Genomic DNA, 26,146 nt, shown 5'->3' on the forward strand with positions numbered 1-26,146 from the left:
CATTCTGGCTTCAATGGCAAGTAATGCTGAACAATATTGGTATCCAACCCAGGCATGTCTTGGTAGGACCAGGCAAACACGTCAACATATTCTTTGAGAAGGTCTGTCAACTTACTCTTGATATCAGCATCAAGCAGCGATCCAATGGTCACTTCTTTTTTGTCTTCTTCAGAACCCAAGTTGATCTTTTCTAATGGCTCTTTGTGAGGCAGAATGGCTCTTTCCTCGTGCTTAAGTAATCGAGAGATCTCGTCCGGAATCTCTTCTTCTTCCTCTTCTTCGGCTTCGAACACAGGAAACTCAAAGTTGGGAGAGGGCATAGGGTTATTGCATTCAATGGGTTTATCAATAGTAAATCTGCACATGTGATTTATATTTATTTCAGAAAATTTATGAATGCAAGAGTGTATGCAGATTTTTTTGAAAAGTTTTTTTTATTATTTTTTTTTATTTTGGTTTTTTAGGATTATCATTTCCAGAAAAAAGCAAAAATAAAACATATAATGTAGGGAATTCAAAATGACACTTTATTTATGATTCATTTTTGAAACAAAGCCCTAAACACAAACTCATTTGTCTTGGGCAGGACAAAGAGGGAAACTTTTAAAACAAAGCCCTATACACAAAGTTATTTGGGCGGAACATTTAAAAGCAAAGCCCTATAAAACATCTCTCTGCTTTGGGCTAGGCAGGAGGTCAAAATAACAGCGAGGTGATTACTTTGAGCGGCGAACAACATTCGGAACGTCGACAGCTTTCCAGTAGCAACGAACTCCTCTGTGTATTATGTATTCAGGAAAAATCTCCTCAGAATTATCTTCAGTTTTGACATTGACCGCTGGTCGGGCAGGATTTGAAGGTCCTGGTTTGTCAACCTTGTTCTTTGTAGAATTGAAACGGTCTTCTTCTACTTCTTGAAGAGCATAAGACGAGTCACAATCTTCAGAATTTTCAGGATGTAATTCCCAGTCCTCAGGATGAAGAGACTCATTGTCAGCGACACTTTCCGAGTCAGTTGCGGGACCATCTTCCCCTTCATCTTCAAAAATGGCATTTATGTGATAATAACCATCTTCAGGATTATGAACCTTGGCAGATGCATTGAAGTTGAAATTTTCAGTAATTTCAGGCTGCTGAGGAAATTGACAAGGCTGATAAGCCTCTTCTGGTTGACTATTATATTCAAAGGAATCTCCCCATCCAGTTGGTTGGATATCTTCCATGGAAATCTTTGAACTTTCAGGTGCAGTGTATTTCACCATATAATCAAATTTTCCACTTGGTTGTCCCAAGGTATCCCATATTTCTGCAGGAATAGGCTCATTTTCTTTAGACTTCTCTGAAGGAGGATGAAATGGTGCATACTGTTCTTCCTGAGATATATATCCTGAGTCATTGAGATAACATTTCCATTCTTCTTCAGAATCAGGTAGACCTTCTTCGATACATTCTTCGATAAGGACATTAACCTCCTGAGGAATTGGGTTAAGGAATCCTCCACTAATGAATGTCTCTTTGATCGGACGAAGGGTTTCATCCTTCTTGGTGCAGTTTGAGAATGTTGGTGAACATCCGAGACCTGCTCTGGTTTCATTCTTGGTAGGGATCACAACTTGCCCCCAGCCAGTGGTAGTTCCATCTTTTACTACTTTCACTGCCTCTTTGTAAGAAGAGATTGATGCTTTCTTTTTGGAAGATTCGTCTTCTAAAGAGAGACATTGGAATTGTGTTCCTTCCATATCATCAGAACTAATGAAAGAGAAATTGGATAAATGGCTCACCATTAAGGCTTGTTCTCCACTTATTGTTACCAATTTTCCATTTGTTACAAATTTTAACTTTTGGTGGAGCGTAGAAGTTACTGCCCCTGCTTCATGGATCCATGGTCGTCCTAACAGACAGCTATAAGCAGCTTGAATGTCCATGACCTGGAAAGTGATTTGATATATTTGTGGACCAATTTTCATGGGAAGGTTGACTTCGCCGATAACAGATTTTCGCGATCCATCAAATGCTTTGACAACTACACCACTGAACTTCATAGGCATTCCTTGGTAAGATAACCTAGCAAGAGTCGTCTTTGGCATCACATTCAAGGAAGATCCGGTGTCTACCAGCACATTGGACAAAGAGTCTGACTGACAGTTCATAGAAATGTGCAAAGCGAGATTGTGATTTCTACCCTCCTCGGAGAGTTCTTCATCACAGAAGCTTAAATTGTTACAAGCTGTTATGTTGGCTATTATCCCATCAAAGTGGTCAACAGTCACATCATGATCTACAAAAGCCTGATCCAAAACTCTCATCAGGGCTTCCCTGTGGGCTTCTGAATTCAACAGCAATGAAAGTATTGAGATTTTTGAAGGAGTCTGCATAAGCTGATCCACAATCTTGTATTCACTTCTTTTGATAAGTTTCAAAATTTCATCAAAGTCAGGATTGACATTGGTTCCACTGGATTGACCAACATCAATGCTTGTATTACTGACAGGAATTTCCACAGGATTCCCCACTGGTGTATTGATAGGATTTTTCTCGGCTGCAGGAGCAACAGGCTGCTTTGGAGGTAGTGGAGTATACACACGTCCACTTCTTGTTACTCGACTCACATCAGCGATGTTCACAACAGATGAAAGAGTAGGTAAAGGAACTTCTTGTCCATCCTTTATCATTGTTGCATTGTAGTTGTATGGAACTGCCTTGTCAGAGTCATAAGGAACAGGTCCAGGTAGACAAATGATCAAAGGAGCAATAGGAACCTTCGGCTTGTTGTAAGTAACTTCCATACGCTCAGGCATGTTGAAATGAGGAACGATGATGTTAACTTTAGGCATTTCCGAGTTGATATCTGAGACTAAAAGCTCATGCGGATAACATCCTATCATGTTAACTTCATTTTCATCCCTATTTCGGTAGATCTGAATAGTACCATTATCCAACAGTACTTGGAGATCTCTTCTCACAATCGAACATCCGTGAGGATCTACACAACATATGCTACATGAACCGTATTGATGCTGGCGAAAACTCGGCCCTCGACAGAGAGTGGCGTGCATTTGTACCAAATCGGCTCTTGAGAAATTGATATTAAAGATTCGGTACGGACCAGGACATCCATACACCATGTTTACAACATGCCCTCCATGATTGGGCAGCGGATTTGCTTGCACATTAGGATTCAAATTTCTGAAAGAGAGGAGATTAGATCTAACCAACCTCTGAACTTCATATTTCAAAGCTATGCAATGCTCAAGATCATGGCCAGGTGCTCCTTGATGATAAGGGCATGAGACCTCAGCTTTCTACCACCATGGGAGTTTCTCAGGTACTGGTGGTGGTGCTTTAGTTTGAACAAGACCTCTTTCAATCAAAGCAGGGTACAATTCTGTGTAGGTCATTGGAATCGGATCAAACTGTGGAGCTCTTTGCACACGATTCTGATTACTGTTAAGCTGCTGTGCCTGTTGTCGAGGCTGTTGTTGCTGAAACTGAGGAGTGAATCCCGGATTTGGTGTTGTGTTAACGACTGGTGTGATAGAAGCAACCTGTCGCTGACGATTGACATTTCCTCTTGGCCTCCCTTGGGATACCATGTCAACACTTTGTTCCTTCTTCTTTGGGAAACCACTTCCGAGCTTTTTGGTTCCACTTGAAGATCCACCTTCTTTAGTCAGACGTCCGGTTCGGACTCCTTCTTCTAGACGCATCCCCATGTTTACCATTTCGGTGAAATCACTTGGAGCAATAGCAATCATGCGTTCATAATAAAACGGACTGAGAGTATTCAAGAAGATCTTTGTCATCTCTTTCTCTTTTAATGGTGGATTAATCTGAGCAGCAGTTTCTCTCAATCGTTGGGCATATTCTTTAAAAGCTTCATGATCTTTCTGAGCCATGGATCGGAGCTGATCTCTGTCCGGAGCCATATCCGAGTTGTATTTGTATTGTCGGACAAAGGCCTCACCTAGGTCGTTGAAAGTCCGAATATTGGTGCTATCCAAACCTGTGTACCACTTCAGTGCGGCACCAGTCAAACTGTCTTGAAAGTAATGGATAAGCAACTGATGATTATCTGTATAAGTAGACATCTTCCTGGCATACATCACAAGATGGCTTTGTGGACAAGAACTACCTTTGTACTTCTCAAAGTCAAGGACCTTGAATTTAGCAGGTATTTGTACACTGGGAACCAAACATAGCTCCTGGGCATTCTTTCCAAACAAATCTTTTCCACGGATAGCTTTAACTTCCAGCTGCATCTTGTTAAACTGCTCTTGGAGATCTCCCACAAGATTACGCTGATTTGTGCTATCACCTTGATCATGATAAATCTCATTGCCATCATAAGGAACAGTGTGAACCGTAGGGGTCGGAACTGTCATAGTGGGTTGAGAAAGTGCCATAGTGACTTGAGAAAAAGTTACCCCCTGATTTGGAGTGAACTGTGAACTTTGTGCAGCAGGCGCTTCAGTTGTGGATGTTTGAACCCCAGAAACATTATGGCGGAATCCTGTACCAAAACTGAAAGGCGGGCCCCAACCTTCTGGCATGGAGAAAGATGGAATGCTGAAAGCGACTGTAGGAACTGGAGTAGTGACCTCAGATGTCACTCTTGCTTGACTGTTGGGTGGCGGCGGTTGATTCTGTGCGGCCATTACGGAGTCAACCAGAGTAGTGAGACTTTCCAATTTTTCCTGAAGAGTGGTCACTGTACCACGAAGCTCAATATTCTCTTGTTCAGAACTTTCCATTATTCTTCTTCTGCTTGAACGAGTATTGTATCTGTGATCTGATTGCGAGCGCGGTCGAGAAACTTTGAGACGCGACAGCTTGACGATCTAATGGAGAAAGATCCAAAAGATAAGACTCTATACAACAGACTCGATATGCAGAATGATGTATGCAAAAAAAAGTTTATGATTTTTTCCAAATATTTTAAAGATTATTTCCTTGCAAACATTGGAACACAAACTATTCTTTTATTGAATAAATGGGAAATGTTACAACATTGGAGCGTAGCTCCTTACAAAAGCAAATGATAAATAAAAAGCTAAACAATCCTAAGCATCTTCATCAGACGAAGAACCAAATGCATTGTGCAGCTTGAGCTTCATGATTTCTTTCCCATAATAAGCTTTCAACTTGGCCTTTTCGGTCCTCAGCTTGTCAATCACATTCTTCCAGTCGTCAGGAGTTGGAGCGTTGCTTGTTGAACCTTCAAGATTTCTCTTGCTTTCTTTGATGTACCTTTTGATTGCAGCGTATTTATGACGAATCTTCTCATCTTTGCTCATGAGCCATCCATCTTGACGGTAAAGAGTTTCTTCGTGATCTTTCACTCGTTTCTTCAACCTTCTGTTTTCCACATCGGTCTTACGAAACTTTTCTTCCCAGGCATCTTTCTCTATCCTCATCTTGGCTAAAGTGTCTTGGTATTCCTCCATAGTGGGAATGTTGGGCAATTGAGATACTGCAGGGAACATGGGTTTTTCATAAACATAAGGCATTTGAAACTCCTTTGCTCTTCTCTTTACCCAGCAGGTATAGGTGTCCACGGCAATGCAATTTCTCGCTTCGCCTTTTTCTTTCCATCGGACGTCGTACCAAGCTCTTACCATTCTTGTTTTCAACCTTTGAGGATCATCCCCTTCTTTGTAAAAGTAGCATTCCACTGCGAGACCAAAGGGTTTAGTTGAATTTGCATACCCGAGTTGTCGTCGGGCTAAAATCGGATTGTAGTTAATTCCTCCTTGTGTACCAATGAGGGGTACGTTGGCGAACTCTCCACAACTTTCAATGGTTTATGTACCACTGTGAGCCAAGGTATACCAACGGATATCATTATTAGTAAGAGACATAAGTCTTCGAGGCCAACGCAAGCCTTCTCGGTTTTCTGTGAAAATAGGAGACTCAGGTAAGTGTGAAACAATCCATTGGAACAACAGAGGTGCACAACAAACAATGATTCCACCGCCTTGGCGATTCCTATGATGAACAGAGAAATACATGTCACCAAGCAAAGTCGGAACAGGATTTCCAATCAGAAAGACCTTTATGGCATTGATATCAACAAAGTCGTTGACGTTGGGAAACAGAACTAACCCATAGATGAGCAGGGCTAGTACAGCTTCAAAAGCTATCATGCTACTAGTTTCGATGAAATCAAAGGCTTTCTTTATTAGGAAGTGTGAAGTTAGACCCGGGAGGTTTCCTTTGGTAGTCCAATTACTCTCTACTTCAGATTTCTTCAAGTGGATACTTGCTGCAACGACGTGTGACTTAGGAATGGCTTCCAAACCATTGTAGGGTATTTTGTCAAACACAGGAATACCCAAAAGATTGGCATATTCTTCCAAGGTCGGTACCAACTGGTAGTCTGGAAAGGTAAAACAACGGTAGACGGGATCATAGAACTGAACCAGAGTTTTGAGAAGTCCTTCATCAACATGAGTATTCAGGATAGGCAAAAGCTTTCCATAACTTTCCCTAAAATCCGAAGGATCTTGTACAAAAGATGATAACTCTATCAGTTTTCCCACATCAGGCGCTTTGAAACCATATTTCTTGGTATGCCTCTTTACCTCTGCCATAACTTAATCCTAATGTTTGCAAAGAAAATTTCTCTAAATCTTTGGAAAAATCATGTTTTTATGGAAAAAAGATGGTTTTTTTTTAATGAATGTATGAATGCGTGGATGCATGAATGCCACATATTCAAACATGGTAAAACAGACATGGTAATACGAACATGGTAACGCAAACATGGTACACAAACATGGTAACACAAACATGGTACACATAGGTTCAAAGGTCCAGCGTCACGAGCATGAGGTCAGAGAACCAAAAATGGGATAGTTCTAGTTAATCACCTGTACAACATGTTCTACTGATACGTTAGAGTCTACATTTTTCTTTCGGATATTACCGGCTTTCCACAATTCATCTCATGAGCCAGTAATATTCTCAAGAAAAACTCGTCTGAGTGTGGTTCTCCGCATGACAGCTATCCAAGTCTTCACCTGGATCGTTTCTGCACCACGTCCTAATAAGGCCAGGATGGGTTGGGGTTCTACGGCCAACTAAGCTTCTACAGTTCAATGCAGCAATAATGTTTTCGCTACGAAACATGCTAAACATATATTACCAACAAGGAACCTCCACTGAGCGGAAGGATTCTCACGTACGCCTGTACATGACTATACCCTCCACCTAATTTCTTATGTGTACTTAATCCGGGTTAGGATTTGTCCATAATGTATCACTTGTAACAGAACCACACAAGTAACAGAACCAAAGAATCACACATGTAACAAAAATTAAAATAAAAACAATAATTAGAAATAACCCTTCCTTTGGAAACAATAAAAAGATGGTCCCCAGTGAAGTCGCCATTTTTCTATCGCGGGCGAAAAATCGTTTATCCTTTTTTTTCGGGATGAGACACCTGATGCCTTCTTTGGGCTCGAGTGCTAAAAAAAAATGATTTTTCTTTTGTTCTGACCAAACTTTTTATTATTTCCAAAGGAGGAAAAGGAAAAAAGCTGCAATAACCTAAAAAGTGGGGGAGAGATCTTGGGTAAGAGGGTTGGTTATACGAAGGGAAGGTATTAGCACCCAACGTATCTATAGTACTCTATAGGATTCTTTATTGTTTTTCATTCTATGTTATGGTGGAGGTTCTGTTGTGAAATAGGTGGGACCTAAGGTGTTTGTTTGATTATGCTCGCAAAGATCATCGCGATCCTCTGCATACATATCCCTTAGAGGGAATCAGAGCATCTGTAGCTCGGGTCTACGGGTGCTAAGGTTTGAATGGTTGGAGAAGTTTTGCTCGCCAAGGATACGACCTTGTGCCTACGTATTCTCAAAGGGATGTTGAGAAAGTCAGAGCAATCGTAGTTCCCACTTATGCTAGTGGAAGCAAAGGAAAAGAGACAAATGTCATCTAAATGTTCGATGTATCTAATCTATATCATCACATACATCTGTTTTTTTTGTTTGAAAATCTTTTCATTATAAGCCCGGGGCCATGCCACTTATGGTGCTTAGAATGATAAAGATGCTTTTTAGCCAGCCTTGTGGCAAAAACTTTCAATGAAGTCAGCCTTGTGACAAAAAGTTTTGATTAATCAGCCAGCCTTGTGGCAAAAGTTTCAATGAAGTCAGCCTTGTGACAAAAACTTTGATTAATCAGCCAGTATGGTGGCAAAAAGGTTTGATTGATTGGCCAGCCTTGTGGCAAAAAAGAGTTTGATTGATTAGCCAGACTTGTGGCAAAAAAGTTAAGTTGATTGATTGATTATTTGATTGTTTGTGATGATATAGAAGAGATATTCCTATCATAGAGATGAAAAATGTCTAATCTCCTAGGGTATTTTGATTTGGATATTGGGGATGCTTATAAGAAGCCCGTGGGTCCTTGTACGAAGCCCAAGAGGAGGCTATCCGAGGGTCCTTGCATTGTAAGCCCAAGAGGAGGCTATGGGAGGGACAATCCAGGGTCCTTGCATTGTAAGCCCAAGAGGAGGCTATGGGAGGGACACTCGTTTGTACAAAGCCCAAGGGGAGGCATGGTATAGTTGGTTTGAGCTCTTAGAGCGATTTCACCGGGAAACCATACTCTATGTCCTAACCTAAACTAGGGAGATTCTTTGCACGAAGCCCAATAGGAGGCTATGGGGAACCTAGTGTTGTACTAATTTGAACAAGCACACATATCACACATATGAACAAACATGAACAAGTATGAACAAACATGAACAGGCATGAACAAGTTATGAATAAGCATATATATGAGAAAGTGTGTGTATATAATGGAGTTTATGAACGAAATATACCTGTAAGCATGGTCCATTTGTATACACAGGGGTTCGGGACTTATACTCGATGAAAGGTCCACTTGAATTTATTCAAAGCTATGTAAACAGGTATTTACAAAGGGGCTTGGGACTTATACCTACATGGAGGCCCATGGTATTTTATGAAACATGGTTGATTGTTTTATTTACAGACGCGTCGTTTGAAAAAACCGTTTGTAAGTTGTTTTGGAAGAAGTTTTCTTTTTTGTACAAAGAAAAAGGGTATGAAAGGGGCTTGGGACTTATACCTACATGGAGGCCCATGGTATATTTGAAAAGTTTTGAATAATTTGAAGTTTTGTTGTTTTGAAAATGATTTGAAAATTGTTTGAAAAGGTTTTGTTTTTGAAGAAGTTTTATTGTTAAAAAAACTGTACAAAAGAAAAAAGAAATGGGACTTACACTCTCTAATATTCGAGAGGCCCCACTTCATTTTGAAAATCGATTGATTAATCAAAAAGGATTTAAAAAAAGAAGTGGTTTATCGTTTTGAAAAAGAATCGCGATCGCTCGTCTCAAAACGATTTGAATTTGAAAGAAAACAACTTAATTAAGTTAAAACAAGTTTTAATACTCAATTAAGACCTAAATGATTAGGGTTTGATCACAAAAAAAATTTACAAGTGATTAGGTTAAAAATTAAATGAAAAACAATATTTAAAGTATTTAAAAACACTTAAAAATGTATCATTTTAAACCTAATTAAAAGCATATTAAATAAATCTTTTTTTGTGATTTTTTTTGATATTGTTAAAATATGTATATTAAATAAAAGGTGTGTAAAAAATGAAGAAAAAATAAGTTGATTTGATTAGTTAAATAATTAGTTAAAGTTGTTAAGAAAATTGAAGAAAAATAGTGTTAAAAAAAAGGTTTTGGTCCCTAAGGGTGTTGAACCCACGACCCTATGCTCACCACTCAAAAGCATAACCAACTGGACCACGCGCGTGGTCTGATTAACAAAGGCAAAAGATTTGATTATATTTCAAACTCAACATTTAAATTTCCTTCGCAAAAAATGGCGCCAAGAACACCATCCCCATTTGAATTTGAAAATCTTCAAAACTGAACCAAATTGATCAAGTGAAGGGTGTATCTCACTCGTTTTTTCCATAAGGAACATGATGGTGCCATTTAATTTCATTTATTTTTGCTCTAAGATGGTTAATTTTCTGATGAACACGAAGAACCCTAATATGAAAAATCATTGTGAAATCGTGTATGTGCAAGTTATGATGCAATTGATTGAGGGTTAATGATCCTCATAGGTGCAGAAACAAGATGGCATGTTCATATTTCATTTATGATGCATGGAGAATAGAGTTTGAAGTTCAAGTAGCTTACCTTCAAAAACGGCCAAACTGGGAATCGAATTCTGAGTTAGAGGTGTTGCAGCTGCTTTGTAATGATCTGGATAGCTTCAATGATGATTATGGAACATGTCTGGATGCTTGGAACCACCTGGATTCATCTGAGCATGACCACGGTACCCGATCTGCAGAAGTTTCAAGAGTGAATCGAATTTGATGATGGAGATGTTACAGGTCATATGTGAGTGTTTGGATCATTCATATGAAGTATATGGAAGGTGTTAGAAGTGATAGTTTGGACAGAAATGATCTGGAATGGAAATTGGCATGATAAGGTTCATTATATGCAAACATGGAGGTTGAAGAGTGATTCTGAGTTTTATGTGTTTTTGGGGTGTGTGAATGATTCAAACATATCCCAAATGATGCTTATGAGATGTTAGAACCATCACTTTGGTCATAACTCAAAGGGTTTGGAGGTTGAGTTTTCTACCTCTTTGAAAACTATGAAACTTGCAATTCAAGAAAGAAGAGAGAAAACCTATAATTGTGAGGTTTTGGTGTGATTTGAAGAGTGGAAATGATCTCTATTTATAGGCCATGGATTCTGAATTCAGAGCTTTGCAACTTGCTTCAAAGTTTGATGATTTGGCTTAAGGGATAGAAAGGAATCTTTTACATTAAATGCATATGGTTAAAGTTACTAAACCATGGTTAAATTCCAAGCTTCCTATCCTCTTCCATTCTGATCTTCAAATCAGAAAATATCATTCAATTATTGCTTCTATGCATCATTACTTGGATTATAGGTCATGTAGTCTTGAAACTTAGTGAAAAATGGTGAAAATTCAAGTGAAAATGATCACTAATGTCAAAATTCAAAACCATGGCTACACTCCATATTTTTTCATGCTCTTGGACATTTTGGAAAGCTCATGTTACACACTTCAAAACCCTAGTTGGAAGTTTCTTCAAGACCTTTAAGGAAATGGGTGAAAAAGATCCATGAACTTTGAAGAAAATGAAGTTTTAAGTGAAATTTTCCAAAGATGCCAACTTTGAAGCACCATATCTCTTAAATGGTTGATCTTATGGAAAAAAATTATATGTGTCAAAGTTGTTTATTGGATCAAAATCTACAACTTTCATGTTGGAAGTTTTTTTCAGTTTGTAGGTGAAAATTTGAGAAATTCCCTTCCAAAGTTTGGAAAAAACCATGCAAAACACTTAGAAAATTTTCTAAGTATGGAAAGTCAAACTTTTGACTTTTTGATTCTTGATTGATTTTCTTGATTTTTCTTGATCAAATGACTTCATATATCATATATTGATGATTTTCAACTTCAAAAGTCATGGTTGACCAAAATTCCCAAAAGTCAAAGGTGTTCTTGTACAGTTGACTTTTTCAGACGAATCGCGTTTCTGGAGATTTCAAATGAAACAGGCTATCCTCACCAAATGAATGGTATGAATGGATCATATTGAGGCATTAGAGGATATTGAATCATAGTTTGAGTTGTGACATCTTGTCCTGATTAAAAAGTCAGTTGTTCAGATGAATTAGGTCAAAAACCCTAATTGTCGACCAGATGAAATTGATGACTGTAGGTCTTGAATTGAGATGTAATTTCCATTGGATGTTGTCATAGGGATTATTTGAAGATGATTGAAACTTTTGATTGACTTCCTGGGGATTTTTAGGGTTTCCCAAATGTGATCCCTGATTTCAGTCCCTGATAGTTCAAAACCCTGATCTGAGGATTTGTCTGATCAATCTTTGTGTAGGAGATGTCTTGAGCTAATGGATTAGGTCAAAATGATGTACTTGGGGTCTTGAGGTCTTGTCCCAAGTCATTGGGTCAAATCCTGAGCAAAAGTCAAGAGTATGCTATCTTCAGTCAAAACCCTAATTTGGTTGGTTCAGAGCCTTTGAGCTTGTTAAAATGAATCTCAGAGGACCAAATGTTGATTGTTAATGAAGATGATTCATTTGAGATGAAGGGAGAACAAAACCCTAGTTGATTGTTGCTTGTACTGATGAGTGATTTCTTGATTAAATCCCTGCTGAGTCACAAGTAGCAAACACAAACTATGCAATTTGTTAGAGATGCAAATGATGCATATGCAATGATATGAGGTGGTATCTTAGGTCAAAAATTGGGGTATGACAGACATCGAGTAATTTTTCGATTTTGGTTCCTTCTAATCCAGCGTTGACGATGACAGGTCGTTTAAGTTCTTCGTCTAGGAATTCATACCTCAGGTCACTTGGTAATGTTTTAAGTTCTACAACAGGTTTTTTGGTTTAGGTATAGGATCAGGGGTTAAATCTAGACATTCACTTAGTTGGTTATCTTGATATTCCCCATGCCAGTTATCATCTTCAAGAATAGGCGGTATAGGAATTCTAAGGATTTCAGTATCCTCTGGTGGATCTGGCTTTATTTCCTTTATGCATTCGTCAGTGATGTCCATGGAACAACAGGTATCGTCTATTGCAGGTGCTTTCAAGAAGTGAGACAGAATAAATTCAATCTTCTCTTCTCTTACTTCGAAGGTTAGTTTTCCACGTTTAACATCAATGATTGCACCAGCGGTTACTAAGAATGGTCTACCTAATATGACTGGGATGTTAGAGTCCTCTTGGATGTCCATGATGATGAAATCAGTCGGGATATAGAATTGTCCTACTCGTACGGGTATATTTTCTAACATACCTACGGGGTACTTGACTGAGCGGTCAACTAATTGAAGAGACATCCTTGTAGGTTTTAGGTCACCTAAGTTAATATTTTTACAGATTGAAAGCGGCATTAGACTAACACTAGGTCCTAAATCACATAAAGCTTTGTCTATAATAGTCTTTCCCATTACACAGGGTATGGAGAAACTCCCAGGATCTTTTAGTTTGGGAGGCATGTTATTTTGGATGATGGCGCTACATTTTGCGGTAAGCATAACGGTTTCATTGTCCTCGAGTTTCTTCTTATTAGAGAGAATTTCTTTTAGGAACTTAACATAAGAAGGCATCTGAGTTATAGCTTCTGTGAAAGGTATAGTTATGTTTAGTTGTTTCAGAAGTTCTACAAATTTCTTAAATTGTGCTTGAGTTTTAAATTTGACTAATATCTGAGGATATGGAATTGGTGGCTTATATGGAGGTGGAGGTACATAAGGTTTCTCTTTTTCAGACTCCACTTCGATTTGGTTTTCACCCGTCTTAGCAGGTTGGTCATCAGTTGGTGTTGTCTTAGGTTCCTTTGGCTCTTGCTGTGACATGGGTGTATTTTGGGTTCTATGATTAGTTGGTCCTTCATAGTTTGTTCCACTTCACAATGTAATAGCGTTCGCATGTCCTTTCGGGTTGGGTTGTGGTTGAGTAGGAAATGTGCCAGCTGGGGAAGCAGTAGGCGCTTGTTGTTGAGCTACTTGAGATATTTGCGTTTTGAGCATTTTGTTATGCGTAGTTAAAGCGTCTACTTTGTTCGCTAATTGTTTTAGTTGCTCACTATTGTGAATGTTTTGATTTAGGAAGTCTTTGTTAGTTTGCTGTTGGGAAGCTATAAAGTTTTCCATCATGATTTCTAGGTTCGACTTCCTAGGGGCATTTGGAGCAGTTACGGGTGCTTTTTGGTATCCAGGTGGAACGACAGGTGCTTGTCCAGGTGCGTACAACGCATTGTTGTTTTTATACGAAAAGTTAGGATGATTTTTTCATCCAGGGTTGTACGTGTTTGAGTAAGGGTTTCCCTGAGCGTAATTCACTTGATCAACTGGAACACCTGTCAGCAGTTGACATTTAGCAATGACATGTCCAGTTAATCCTCATATCTCGCAATTAGGAGTTACAGCATCCGCGGTGGCCGCAGGAGTTATGGTCAGGTTCTCGGTCTTTTAGGTCAAAGCATCCACTTTGGCATTTACGCGGTCTTTACCACTGACTTCGTACATTCCTCCTTTTGTCTGAGATTTTTCTACAGCAGTTCGCTCTCCTCCCCATTGGTAATGGTTTTGCGCCATATTCTCAATAAGGTTGTAGGCTTCATCACGAGGTTTGTCCATTAGAGCTCCGCCAGCAGCGGCATCTATAGTCATTTGGTGTTATATAAAATACCACCATAAAAGGTATGGATGATCAACCATGGCTCAAGTCCATGATGCGGACAAAGTCTAAGCATATCTTTGTATCGCTCCCAGGCTTCGGAAAGAGATTCACTGTCTTTTTGGGTAAATCCGTTGATTTGACCTCTGAGCATCGCAGTCTTACTAGGTGGGAAGTATCTTGCTAAGAAAATTCTTTTCAATTCTTCCCATGTAGTTATCGAGTTAGATGGTAAAGATTGGAGCTACGCTCTGGCTCTATCTCTCAAGGAGAAAGGAAAAAGACGTAATCGAATTGCTTCGGAACTGACATTGTTAGCTTTGACAGTGTCGGCGTATTGCACGAACACGGATAATGGAGATTGGGATCGTCTACAGGGCTTCCAGAGAATTAGTTCTGCTGGACGGCTTGCACCAACGAAGGTTTTAGTTCAAAATTGTTCGCCTCAATCGTAGGTGGTGCGATACTTGAGTACGGTTCAGCTTGTGAAGGAGCGGCATAGTCCCTAAGAGAAAGATTGACATCCATCTCTAACTTCGTGGTTTCTTGATCAGAAAGAATCAATTCCTGGGAAACTGGAATCGGTTCTACTTCAGGAAGATAATGAATTCGACGCCTTACGTTAATAAAACGTTCGATTTCGTTAATTCGTTGTATTAATTCCCCTCCTTGTAAACGAGTATTTGGCATACAATCGTTCAAAGAAAAGGAAAAGAATTACTCTAGTCTCTATGGTGTAACAGTGAGTTACGATATCGACTTAAATAGTCCCCAACAATGGCGCCAAAAACTTGATCGCGACTTTACATGTCTATTAATCTGATGACTGCAAGTGCACGGTCGTGTCGTGTAGTTTTAAAAGATATCGAATCCACGGGGACTATAAATCGACCTACCATTATCTAAGGTTACTATGTAAAGCTAAGACTACGAGTACTTGGTTTGTTTCTTAAAGAAAGCTAAGAATCTTAACTCTGAGAAGTATAATATTAAGCGGATATCAGTATGTATTTCGTCTAACTTAGGTGATCCGAAGTTCCATTAGCTATGGTTCTCATGTAATCAAAAATCTCTATTAACTATGTCAGTTAAAAGTCCTCCTCTCAAACTCTCGCTCTGTTGATTTGGACTACTATCCTAACTTTTAACGTACGCTCTCGCTGTCCTATTAGATTTAGAAAAGCTTTTTGAAAACATCACAGTTGATAAAATGCCCATTTCATGAAGAGGTTATTTACTTAATCTCCTAGTCTCAAACTCTCGCTCTGTTGACTCGAATCATGCTAGTATTCCCTAACGTACGCTCTCGCTGTCCCGTGTCGAGTTTAAAAACACTTTTTGAAAATAAATAAATTCTAATTAGTTTTAATACGCTCTCGCTGTCCTTTAAACTAATGTTCTATGTCTACTATCCAGTTAAAGATCTCAAACTCTCGCTCTGTTGATTTTAACCTTTATCAGTTCTAAAATCTCAAACTCTCGCTCTGTTGATTTTGTAACTTTAGCAAATTAAATTAGACATAAAACCATAAACAAGTGATTTTTAATAAAACATATTTAAGCCAATTTATTTCGGATCCCTACGCTTAAATTACTTTACATACTGATATCTTAAATAAATTAGCCAAACATATTGATACGGTTAAACATGCATAAATAGATTCGGTTCATAATTTTAGGCATATTAATTGGCATACAATATATCATGCAACAAAATAATAATTAAAGCGGTAAATAGAAACCTGAATAATGTAAATCTGAAATAAAAGCTTGAATCTTTGAGTACTTGAACTTCCACCACAGGTCCGTTGGATCGTTCTTCAGAAAATTATTCGGCGAAAAACAAAGAAATTAAAACTAAATCTAACTTAAGGTTAGACCTGTTAAAGGTTCACAACAATTTCGGGTGTAGAAATTGTTGTGAGAAAATAACTAAGCAAATTGAATGCTGAATTAAATTGCGGGAAAGGAAATTAATTGAAAGCTATGAAAACAAGAAAATAATTCTAGTGAAAAAACTCGGACCCTGATAATGAATTATCAATTCCCTTTTATAGAGTAATAGTAACGTTCCTTTTTTTCTCTCACGCTGTGCCTTTTCTTCCAGAAAAATAGTAACCTATTGAGACTGAGTTGGAGACATCGTCTCCACTTTTGAATTTGACTTGGTAAGCACTTGGAGACGTGCGTCTCAAGTGGAGAACTTTTAGGGAAGTTGGAGACGGGTGTCTCCTCTTGCATTCTTGGCATGTTTGGCTTGTGGGCCCTTGGAGACGGGCGTCTCCATGCTGGTAGTGGAAGTTTCAGCTCCCACGTGGGCTGGTCTTCCACTGTGTCTTTTGGGTCTTGTATGTTTGCACCTCCATATTTCCTTAGCACCTCTTTTCACTTCTCTTTAATAAATACGGATCAATTTTTGCTCTGTTTCTTCTTCTTTTCACAAGTATGCTCGCACAGACTCATTACCTGAAACAAAGGAAAATACCCGCATAATAACAGAATAAAATAACATAATTAAATGAAAATGCTAATAATATTTATGAAAATTAAGTTAAATATATCATATAAATTCGTGTTATCAGTGGTTTATTGTGCGGGGTCAGTCACAACAGATCGGTTGTGCAGGGTTCGTCACAGTGGGTAGACTGTGCAAGGTGCCTGAGTCAATGGACGTTATATCTCGTGGAGATCAGTGAACGGGTCATTGTCTAGATGGTTAGTCATAGCAGTTGGCTTTGAAGAATGGTTAGTCACGACAGAGGATCGTGTAGTTGTAATCATGATTTGGTTATAGTGGATTAAGACCTCTGTTGAGAGACAAATCACCTGAAGAAGGTGGACTGGAGGTAGCCTTGGTTAGAAGGTGAACTAGGATAAAAATGAATGCGTCTTTTTTCTTTTTGCACAAGTCATTTTAACTTAGCACACTCACACAAAAGCTCCGCAGAACTGTACTGAGCAAGACATAAGTACGATAATCGATAGAAGTTAAAATGAACATCTTTTTCGTTATGTAGTTCTACATCTTCATGTTTCTGCAACATCAAAACATAATCCAATAGATGACAAAATAAAAGAAAGAAAAGACATTAAAGAAAAGTCAATGGAATTTTAATTGATAAAGAACACAATTCAATCCCCCCTTTCTTGTGTTTTTCTCCACCTTCAGTATTTGAAGTGTGAACTTCTAAATTGGTTTGTTTTTTATAAAGTCACTAGGATTGGGACTGTTAGATATATTTGTTGTGATTTAGGTTGTGGGATGTCTACTTCCCAGGTTTAGATGTCGACTTATAGACAAAAGTAGAACTGGGTAGTGATTAGGCGAGAAGTTGTAAATTGAGACTAGGTGTTGTTTGCACTGAACTGGGTTAACATTTCTATGTGTTCATGATTTAACCTTATGCAATTTTAATTAAGTATCAAATTTAGTATGATGAATTTGGTTTTTTCCATATATCGTAACATTTGTTTGACATCATGTAAAACTGCTGTTTTAGCATGTGTCATGTCTGTACTGGAAATTTCAGTTAGTTTTGCAAAAGAAATGTTAGCTTAAGCTATCTGCAATCTTTTAGTTACAATGCAAGAAAAGAGAGAAAGAAAACGTTTTGGATTTTTTATTATTGTACCTAACAAGATTCGAGGAAGAAATAGACATACGCCCAATTAATCCATCTCTCACCAAAGTTTATTGTAAAAGATGTGAGGCGTAGGGATGTCAACTTGTCTCCGTTAGCGGGGATCCCCGTAGGGATTCCCTGTTTGGGGCCCCAAAGACGGGGAATTCCTCCCGCGGGACGGAGATGGGAAAAAATTCTCTCCGAAGGCACTTCGGGGACGGTGGTGGCGTAAATTACCCTAGCCCCGTGGAGTCGCCGTCCCGCCTAAAATAGCATGATGTCCTTAATTTATATATAATTTTAAATTATTATGTAAGTTTATTTTTCATTTCATATAATTAATCTTAAACACAAATTTAAAATATACATGTATTGTTAGTAAAAGAGTGAGAAGTAAATGATTATTTCAATTTTTTGTTTTGAAATTTTGGTGGTCATGACACTCAATATTATAGATTAAATAGTTAAAAAATATTTATCATAAAATAATTTTTAAATTTCTTATGGTTTATTTTTGAAACTTTTACTATTAATTTGGTTTTAAATAATAAATAAAAAAATCATGTTTATAGATCTCCGCATGAACCTTGAGGATCCGTGGAGACCCGCGGTGATTCGCAAGGACGGGGATGAGGGACAAAATTAATCCTCCGTAGCGGGGATCCAAAACAGGAATGTTGAATAGATTCGAGGTCCGAAATTGTGATGAGAATGTATCCCCCGCTCCCGTCCCGCCCCATTAACATCCCTAATGAGGCGAGTAGAATCATGATTCCTTGACAACTGCCACCATTTAAATATCTTCGACTAAAGTATATGAAGATAGTCATTCTTCATATAGTCGCAATTAAAGATAGTCAAATATTAAATAGTCAATTTTGTCCTTTGATGTAATAATAAATTTAAATAATATTAAACTCTAAAAATAAAATAAGAATCAAGTAAGTAAGGGTAATATATATTTATGAAAACATTTATAAAACTATAAAAATTAAAATTTATGAAATAAAATAAAAATTAATATGGAGAGATACAAAGATGAAAACGAATATTAAAAAAATAAATCTACATATACAAATGGAAAGATGTAAATATGATTGTCTCTAATAAATATAATGAATAAAATATAAAAACTATAAAAGCTCATCAAATTAGACATTATTTGCATAAAAAGTTATTTTAATTTAATTTTCTTTCTTATAGAATGCATTGAATATTTTTCTCCTAAAATACGATTATCTTTAATAAAAGTAAATTATATAAATTTTTTTTAACAATTATACATATTAATTCTATGTATTAAACATAAAGTTTTCCTTTAATGTACTATATACTTTTATAAAAAAATAACTAATCATATTTTAAACTTCAATACAAAAAAGGCTGATATTATCCACGCATTTCGCAGGTGGAAGATTAGTTATCTATAGGATTCTTAATTTGTTGGGAAGATTCAATAATAAAATACTTATTTAATAAAATTATAGATTTGGATATTTTAATTAATATTTTAATTAGTATTTTAAATAGTTCTTCCATCAACTCTATTTTCACTCTTTTCTCTCCGACATTCTAATTACTCCAACCCATTTTCAATTATGTTGCAATTAGATCAGTAACAAAACTCAAAAAAAAAAAATTCCATATTATTTTTAACAAAATTTTCACTTCTTTTATTTTTTTTAGGTTTAGAATAGATCTAGAGATACAAAGATGGAAACAAGTATTAAGAAAATATCTACATATACAAATGGAAACATGTATTACATATTATTCTTCTAAATATGATTGTCTCTAATAAATATAATTTGTAAAATATAAATTATAAAAGCTCCTAAATTAGACACTGTCTGCATAAAAAGTTTATTTAATATATTTTCTTATAGAATGCATTGAATATTTTACTCCTATATATGATTATCTCCAATAAAAGTAATTTATATAAAACAAAAATTTAACAATCATACATATTAATTCTATGTATTAAACATATATTTTTCCTTTAATATATTATATTTCTATAAAAAAAATCATTGTAATCATACTTTAAACTTCAATACAAAAAAAAAAAAAAGTTGATATTATTTAGTAATTATAGATTCATAATTTGTTGGAAAAGATTCAATAAATAAAATGTTTATTTAGTAATTATAGATTTGGATATTTTAATTAGTATTTTCATATATTAATTTAGGTTAACTATTATTATGTTGTAAAAGTTTTTTAAATCTTTGTGATTGTGCAACTTGAATGGTTAAGATGTGTATAGTGAAATATTTCTCTTGAATTAAAAAATATATAAAATCAAATAAATTTATTATATTTCTTATTTGGTCTTTTTATTTCTTTGTATATAAATTTACCGCATTTTCTATGATTTCATTGTTTTTAGTACTAAAGAAAAATTATACTTTAATACTACTCTAACACATCTTAACTATCCTGATAGTACAGTATTCTATACCATAAAAATATTTTACCTAAACTAATATATTTGAATATTAATTAAAACAACCAAATCAATAATTATTAAATAATATTTCTATCATTCTATTATAAGGAATTAACATAAACAAAACAATACCATTTTAATTACATATCATTGATAATTTAATTCTAATTGGTGGTCAATTTTCAGTTATCACAATCACAACTAATAAATGCTCCATTATCTTTAACTATATATATTGTTGATAGGGTGAATGCTCAAAAATACATACTTCTAAATAGAAACATAACAAAGAGTTACATAGAAAAAAAAATGAGAGGAATATCAATATTGTTAAAATTGTCATTGTTAGTAACAACGATAATTGCTACAATGGTAAATTCAGTTCCACTTAACTATGGTGATGCTTTAACAAAAAGTATTTTATTTTTTGAAGGTCAAAGGTCAGGATATTTGCCAGCTTCTCAACGTATGACATGGCGAAAAAACTCTGCACTCAAGGATGGATCTGATATTGGTGTAAGTAAATTGTTTTTGTTTTTGTTTTCTTATGTTTTTTTAAATATATGAATATTCATTCTATTTTGATTCTATTCAATTTCATGGTTTCAAAGTGAATATTAATCTGTTGTTGAATATGTTTTTTAGGTGTGTGAATATATATTAAATATGTGATTCTTTAACATCAATCGTTTACATTGAATTTTTTTATATAAAAAGATTCCACACTTACTTTCAACTTATAAGAAGATAAAATTTAAAAAAAAAATACTAATCTCATTACAACTTAATTGACGGCTAAAATTTTTTTATGTACATTTGAATTGGAAAATTTTCACTTCTCCATATTAAAAAGTCTGAGTATAATTATTTTATCGATCATCGATACATATATAATTGAGTCAAACAACAATTAAAAATATCATTGAATTGTAATAATTATTACAAATATTATTTTTATTTAACTCTACTCACAAAATGTTGGTTTTTTATTAATTTAATGCTAGCTACCATTATATAATTATAATTTCCCTTAATCATTTTTTTTCTATCCGACTTTATAACGGATTAAAGTGTAGAATAATTAATTTTTTTTCTTATTTTTTAAACTATATTAAAATGAAAAAGTGTATTATTAATTAAATCAAGCATATAGGACTCATATTGAAAATTGTGTTTAAACTTTGAGTAAATTAATTTTATAATGTTTCAATAAAAAATTATAGATGTAACATGTTATCAAATTTTAAAATAGATTTAGTGTCAAAATGATTAGTTATAAAGGAATGCAAATTTATTTTAATAGTTTTTTGTTATAATTTTTATTTTATTTAATTTTTAAAAAAATCTGTATAACATTTTTATCAAAATTTTCATGTGTAATCATTTATTTTTTCAACACAGGTGCGTATGGATGGTGGATACTATGATGCTGGTGACAACGTAAAGTTCCATTTTCCTATGGCATTTACAACAACCATGCTAGCTTGGAGTGTTATAGAATTTGGAGATCTCATGGGTCCAGATTTGCAACATGCAATCGAAGCAATTCGATGGGGAACTGATTATTTCCTAAAAGCAACAAAGGATCCGAATGTTGTTATAGCACAAATAGGAGATCCCAATAGCGACCACGGTTGTTGGGAAAGACCAGAAGACATGGATACTTCGAGAAAAACATATGTTGTCACTACGAGTAAACCCGGTTCAGAGGTTTCGGCTGAGATTGCAGCTGCCCTTGCTGCATCATCCATTGCATTAAGAAAAAGTGATGGTAGATACTCTAGAGCTCTTCTTCTCAGGGCCAAACTGGTATCATACATTTATTTTTCATTTTTTAATGTATTATTCAAATGTTTTACTACTAATTAACATATTTATATCTATTGAGATCTTTCTCAACTCGAGGGACTGCAGTTACGTGTTGAGGATATTCAATTTCTCAACAAAAAAATTAATATATTTATACATGATATTTAGGTGTTTGACTTTGCAAATAATCACCGAGGAAGTTATAATGATTCTATAGGTGATGGAGCATGCCCTTTCTATTGTGATTTCAACGGCTACATGGTATGACTTTCATAATTTTATAATTAATTATTTGTGTATAGAAAAATACTATTAAATTTATTACATGTAATTCAGGACGAGCTGGTTTGGGGTGCTGCATGGTTGTACAAGGCTTCTAATGATCAAACTTATTGGAATTTTGTAAAATCAAATATACAATCTTTAGGATCCTTAAGTGAATTTGGATGGGATTCAAAGCATGCTGGCATTAATGTACTTATTTCTGAGGTTAGTGTCACTTCTCATTATTAGTGTAACATTCTTTTACACAATAATTTTCAATTAGTTTTGTACCATTTGATGCATGTAAGAATTAATTGTAATCAGTAACGGATTTTGGTGAAATATTTATTGGGTGCCAAAATTAAAATATAGATCAAAATTATTTTTAAAATTTAACATAAATTGTTAGTTGATGTGGAAATTATTTTATGTTTAAATTTCTCTAAGAACTAAGATATTATAAAAATATATGTATAAATTCAACAGAACTAAGATTCAAGGTCAGTCTGAAGAATTTTTTTTAGCATTTATCACTTAAATATTTGAACTTGAAGGATGATATGGCTCCGTCTCAACCCTATATAAATCTGCCACTGATTCTAATGTACTAACATAAATGTTATGACATTTCTCAAATATGATTTTATTATATAAATTTTTACAGCGGGTGATGAACGATCCATCGAATCAAAATCCTTTCATTCCCAATGCTAATAGTCTTATATGCTCATTGTTGCCTAATTCACCAACCAAAGCAGTCAAATATTCTAAAGGTAAGATCTCATATTCGAATTTGACCATTATCATATGAATTTTACTTATGATTAATTACTTTTTTATTGTTATCATAAAAATATATGTTTAAGTTACATGAATTGATCTTTGGAATTAATCTTTGGATGTTGATTAGGTGGACTTCTATTCAAACCTGGATCAAGTAATTTACAACATGTAACATCATATTCTTTTCTATTAATTGTATATGCACGTTACATGCAAGTTAACCATAAAACAATAAATTGTGGTAGTGTTGTTGCCAAACCAACTGACCTCATCGATCTTGCAAAATCTCAGGTAACTATGAATCAATTGTTTAGATATAACTATATTTCTTATTTTTAACTACTATTCACACATGTTCATCGGTTTCTCTATTTTTTAAGGTGAATTATGTTCTAGGAAACAACCCTTTAGGAATGTCATACATGGTCGGATATGGGCTGAAGTTCCCTCAAAAGATACACCATCGTGCTTCAACAATGCCATCCATAGATGTATACCCTAAACACATAGGGTGTCGTGATGGCGATAAATATTTTGAATTACAATCACCTAATATCAATCAACTAACTGGTGCGATTGTTGGAGGACCAGCAGAGGATGATTCTTTTCAAGATTCGCGTTTTAATGTTTCTCAATCAGAGCCAACTACATATATCAATGCTCCTTTTGTTGGAGTTTTGGCTTACTTCAAACAAAGTAAATCATAAAATAAATTTGAATTAAATTGTTAGTTCATTAGAATTTACATCATAGTTTTTCATTTGAGTTCTTATGTATCCTAATAAAATGAATCTAGTTTTTACATATTTGTTTGTAGTTGCTACTTTGCACTTTATTTCTGTTCAGTTTCTTTGTTTTAGGATATTAATAAATCTAATTTACTTTTGTTTCAATTTTACTCTTATAAACTTTTTCTTATTTTGTTAGGCAAAAAATGGAAATAACTTTAGCCACGACCATAAGTTTATTTAGCCACAATTTTAACCTTTGTTAAACACCACTTTTATAGTGACGCATAACTAAAATATCATGAAGATTATTTGAATGTTAATATTAATATTTACAAATAAATAAATCAAAGGCCAGTTCCTTTCGGCTTTAAAAAATGGATTTTTTTATATTTTTTAAAATATTAAAAGTTTTTATATATTCGTTTTTTTAATGGAAACATTATATTTTATATCCTATAACATAAATAAACATTATTGAAGACCAAAACATAGTCGAAATCTCACCTTTTTTTTCTTTTCAAAAATTGGTATTTTAAAAATGATTTTTATGAAAATCTATTTGAAATAGTTTCAAAATTAAATGAATTTTTGATATCAAAAAATAATTTCAATAAAAAAATGAAATACATAAAATAACATTTTAAGAATAACTATTCAAACAAAATTTTAATTTGAAGCTTTTATGGAAAGTTTCATTGTAATTTTTTTTACACACAATTTTGTAACCCTTATAAAAATCATTTTTAAAAAAAAAATCAAAACAAAGAAGCTCATATCAAATTCAACCTAGAACATAATAAAGTATACTCTATATGGCTACTACTATAGATAAATATTCTGCATAGAACAATTAATATATTTGACCTCAAATATTGATGTTACATTTGTTGTTTAAATTAACTAAGAATCTTGTAATATCTTGAGTTAAAAATATAAGTTTTCTAAGAATCCTGTGTTAGAACAAGAAATGTTCTGATCAATATTATGTGTTTTGATGATAACATTATGTATGAATTTTGTATAAGACAATGTGGTACTCTAATCCTTTGCATTTTCCATTTCAGTAAATACATAAAGAGTATGCACAAATCAGCGCTCAGAAGCAACTGACTCAAAAAGTTCTGGATGGCTTCATCAGAACATGCTCTGGCAAGACATCAGAAGATGGTCATGCAGAATCGGAACATGAACTTGAAAGCATCAGAAGAATGAAAGTCAGAAGAACAAGATCTAAAGTTCTGATGGTATCACGCTCAAAGCTCTTCAGAGTCAGAAGACAGAAGATGCTCTGCACCAAAGCTGATGGCTCTGATATTCAAACGTTGTTATCTACAAAATCTGAGTCTAGAAAGAAATTACAAGATGAAAGGCTGTAACGTCTAATCTCTAACTGACAAAAGGAACGTTAGAAGCTACAAAAGGCAAAGTCAGTAAAAGCAGCAAAAGCAAGGTTCGAGGTAGTTGACAAAAGTGTGAAACATTAAATGCAGCGTTGTACTATTCACGCAAAGCATTAAAGGCATCCCAACAGTCATTTCCTCTCAGCGCTTATAAATAGAAGTTCTTTCCAGAAGCCGAATACTACACTTGCGCAAATATACAGAAACGCTGTCAATTTCAAGTTGTGATATGTAGACTCTAGAAGAGTTAGAGGTTATCTAAGTGGAAAACCATTGTAATCAGTTGGATTAGTTGATTAAATCCTCAGTTGAGGTAAATCACTCTAAGGGGGTGGACTGGAGTAGTTTGGTTAACAACGAACCAGGATAAAAATCAGTGTGTTGATTGTTTTTATCTTCTAAGTTTTTGAGATACACTTATTCAATCTCCCCCTTTATAAGTGTTTTTCTATCCTTCAATTGGCATCAGAGCGCCGGTTCTAGGTGTAAGCACTTAACCGTGTTAGATAAAAGATTCAGGGAGAAAAACACAGAGTCAAAATGGTTGAAACAACTTCATTTACTCCTACTCCTGAACAAAACAACTATGGTAATGGAAGCAATAGTTTTAATGGCTATAATAGACCACTAGTTTTTGATGGTGAAAACTTTGAGTATTGGAAAGATAGACTCGAAAGTTACTTTTTATGTCAAGATGGTGACTTATGGGACCTAGTGCTGGATGGTTACACACATCAGGTAAATCCTCAAGGTGTCAAGATTTCTAGACAAGCCATGAGTGATGCTCAAAAGAAAGACTTCAAGAATCATCACA

At 35.1% G+C, this 26,146-nt stretch overlaps 1 protein-coding gene and 1 non-coding gene across 2 annotated transcripts; both read left to right on the forward strand.

Moving 5' to 3' along the window:
* Positions 1–14,317: 14,317 nt before the first annotated feature.
* Positions 14,318–14,424, forward strand: LOC131640410 (small nucleolar RNA R71). Its single transcript, XR_009295248.1, has one exon. It is a non-coding gene; the product is annotated as a small nucleolar RNA R71 (small nucleolar RNA).
* Positions 14,425–20,714: 6,290 nt separating this feature from the next.
* Positions 20,715–23,908, forward strand: LOC131640408 (endoglucanase 8-like). The gene is made up of 7 exons (XM_058910803.1): positions 20,715–20,861; positions 21,747–22,154; positions 22,323–22,415; positions 22,491–22,643; positions 23,083–23,191; positions 23,329–23,492; positions 23,582–23,908. The coding sequence occupies exons 1-7, from the start codon at positions 20,715–20,717 to the stop codon at positions 23,906–23,908; spliced, it is 1,401 nt and encodes a 466-aa protein (XP_058766786.1).
* Positions 23,909–26,146: the final 2,238 nt, after the last annotated feature.

The sequence above is a fragment of the Vicia villosa genome, unplaced genomic scaffold, assembly GCF_029867415.1.
Source record: "Vicia villosa cultivar HV-30 ecotype Madison, WI unplaced genomic scaffold, Vvil1.0 ctg.003106F_1_1, whole genome shotgun sequence".
Taxonomy (NCBI): Eukaryota; Viridiplantae; Streptophyta; class Magnoliopsida; order Fabales; family Fabaceae; genus Vicia; species Vicia villosa.